The 2,326-nt window shown below is 44.0% G+C and overlaps 1 protein-coding gene across 1 annotated transcript; it reads right to left on the minus strand.

Moving 5' to 3' along the window:
• Positions 1–1,056: 1,056 nt before the first annotated feature.
• On the minus strand, positions 1,057–2,118 carry GPR20 (G protein-coupled receptor 20). The gene has a single exon (XM_009985027.2). It carries the CDS (start codon positions 2,116–2,118, stop codon positions 1,057–1,059), a length of 1,062 nt encoding a protein of 353 aa, XP_009983329.1.
• Positions 2,119–2,326: the final 208 nt, after the last annotated feature.

The following is a 2,326-nucleotide window of genomic DNA, read 5'->3' on the forward strand; positions in this document are numbered from 1 at the left end:
GGCTTGATCCTAGTGAATCCTAGTTTCATCACTGCTTGATGAAACCATTCACAGCAGCCTTCCAGATGGAGGGGCAATAGACTTTATACTGGAGTGAATTTCAACCTGAATGCCTGAGATGGATTCTTTTTCTGTCCTTGGAAGCATCAGCATTTAAGTGACTAAGTGGATGGACTGATAGTGGGAATGAAGACAGCAAGCCCTGTTTTTGCAACGTATCAGGAAGAAAAATCAAACAAGAGTAGTATAGCATCATAGTCTGGTTCTGCTTTTCATCTTTTCTGTTCTTCAGGGAGACAGAGCAGAACAGCAGAGTTTTCTGGAAAGCATGTTCATTTTCACATCTTTTTTGTACGCTCATCTGCAGTTTAGTGGGTTTAGCGATCCAAACGAAGGTGGAATATATCCTTAACCTCTCCCCAAGCCCAGGCGATGTGTGTGAAAACATATACACTCACTGGTATTTTTGTATTATAGCTGAAATAGTGAGAGGAGACTTTATTGCTTGACTTTATTTTCTCCTCCCTGAGAAGGTTCAGACTTTTTCAGAAACAAATGAGTAGTTGCTAGTGACAGGTGGGTTGGAATACTTTTGTTTCCCACTCCATTGGCATCTAAAATCTTTGTAATGGATAGCTCTGGAAATATCCCTCTTATCCTTCACTCCTACACACATGCCCAAGGCCCAAAAGCTTTCATAGAAAATAGAGATTTCTGGCTTTCCAAGTCATCTTAGGAGTGTCTCATTGCGATGTCAAACACAAAAAGAAAACCACAGTAAAGAATTTGTTGCTAGCAAAATGTCTGTATTAAAATACAAAGAAAACTTTCCTGTTGGGAACAGTAATTAATAGACTCTCTTTTCTATTGGTTCTAACAGCACTGCAAGTTCCATTTCCCAAACAGACCACAATGTTCTGAGGAATAAATTCCACCACTGTCATTCTGAACGTCAGCCTAAAAACCAAAGAGGTCAAAGACAATAGTACCGTGCATCCTAGAAATATTCCAGCATCATTACACTGGCTTACTGCAGTGTGTCCCATCAGATGTGGGTTATATCTGGACACTGCTTGGTGATGGTAAACTCACAGGGCTTCCTATTGTGTTTGAGAAGGCGATGATTGCATTGGAGCCCTTGGAGTTCTTGTTCATACCCAGGATGTCCACACTGGTTTGCTCTGGCTCGGTTTTCCTGAAGATGTTTTTCATGGTTGACTGAAAGTTATTGGTGACAAAGCAGTAGACAATGGGGTCCATGCAGCTGTTGAGGCTACTCAGAGTCACTGTCACATGGTAGACGAGGAGGCTAACATCGTGGGGCATGTCTGGGTTGATGGAGATTGCTACCTGTCGCACGTGAAAAGGAGTGAAACAGATCATGAAGATGATGAGGACGGTGATAAGGAGTTGCACAGCCCTCATCCTCCTCTCCCGACTCTGGTGCATGAGGCTGGGCTTGGACAGAGCACACATAATCCTGGTGGTGAAGAAGATGATTATGATGAGGGGGAAGAAGTACTCACAAACCATCAGGACCAGGATCTTGGAGAGGCAGCATGCAGCAAACTGTATTGCCATGGTCAGGATGGAGAAAGTCACCACAGTGGCAAAGATCCAAATGAAGACGCAGATCCCCTTGGCACAGGTGGGGTTCCTCCATTTACGTGAGGCCTCCACCTGTACAATTGCCAGATAGCGGTCAACGCAGATGCACGTCAAGAAGAGGATGCTGCAGTACATGTTGACAAAGTAGCCAAAGATGTGAACCAAGGAACAATTCAGGCAGTCCCCTGCACTATAGAACATGATGATCCGGACAGGCAAGGAAAAGCCCACCAAAAGATCCGTAACAATCAAGTTGATGGTGTAAATAACAGAGGTGGTTTTTGTCTTGGTACGGAAGCAGAAGACGTACAGTGCCAAGCTGTTCAGCACAACACCCACCAGGAAGATGACGGCATTGACTACCATCAAGGCAATCCACAGGGTATAGAATTCTATGTACAGTTCTTTGTCGGGGTGGATGAACTTGGAGAACAAGTAGATGCTGGAATTGGGTTGCTGGGTGGAGTTGACAGAGTCAACAGCTGGTAGTTGGGTGGTGAAGGTCGACATGGTCACTGACTTCCCAGCGATCTGGAAGAAAAGAAACAGAGGTGTATTGGTGATTATGTGGGCATTCCATAGGGCTCAAAATACTGTCACCCAAGAACATCTTGAACAACACATTTGTACATCTTCAGTAGTTACATATATTGCTGTTCTCTCTGAGTGTCTCATCTGTCAATATGGGATTACCAATAATTACCAATAACTACCAAAA

Source organism: Tauraco erythrolophus, chromosome 3 (genome assembly GCF_009769465.1).
Source record: "Tauraco erythrolophus isolate bTauEry1 chromosome 3, bTauEry1.pri, whole genome shotgun sequence".
NCBI lineage: Eukaryota > Metazoa > Chordata > Aves > Musophagiformes > Musophagidae > Tauraco > Tauraco erythrolophus.

What these genes read in the sequence shown, in the direction of transcription:
- GPR20 (XM_009985027.2), bottom strand. Translation starts at nt 2,118, where the DNA reads ATGTCGACCTTCACCACCCAACTACCAGCTGTTGACTCTGTCAACTCC.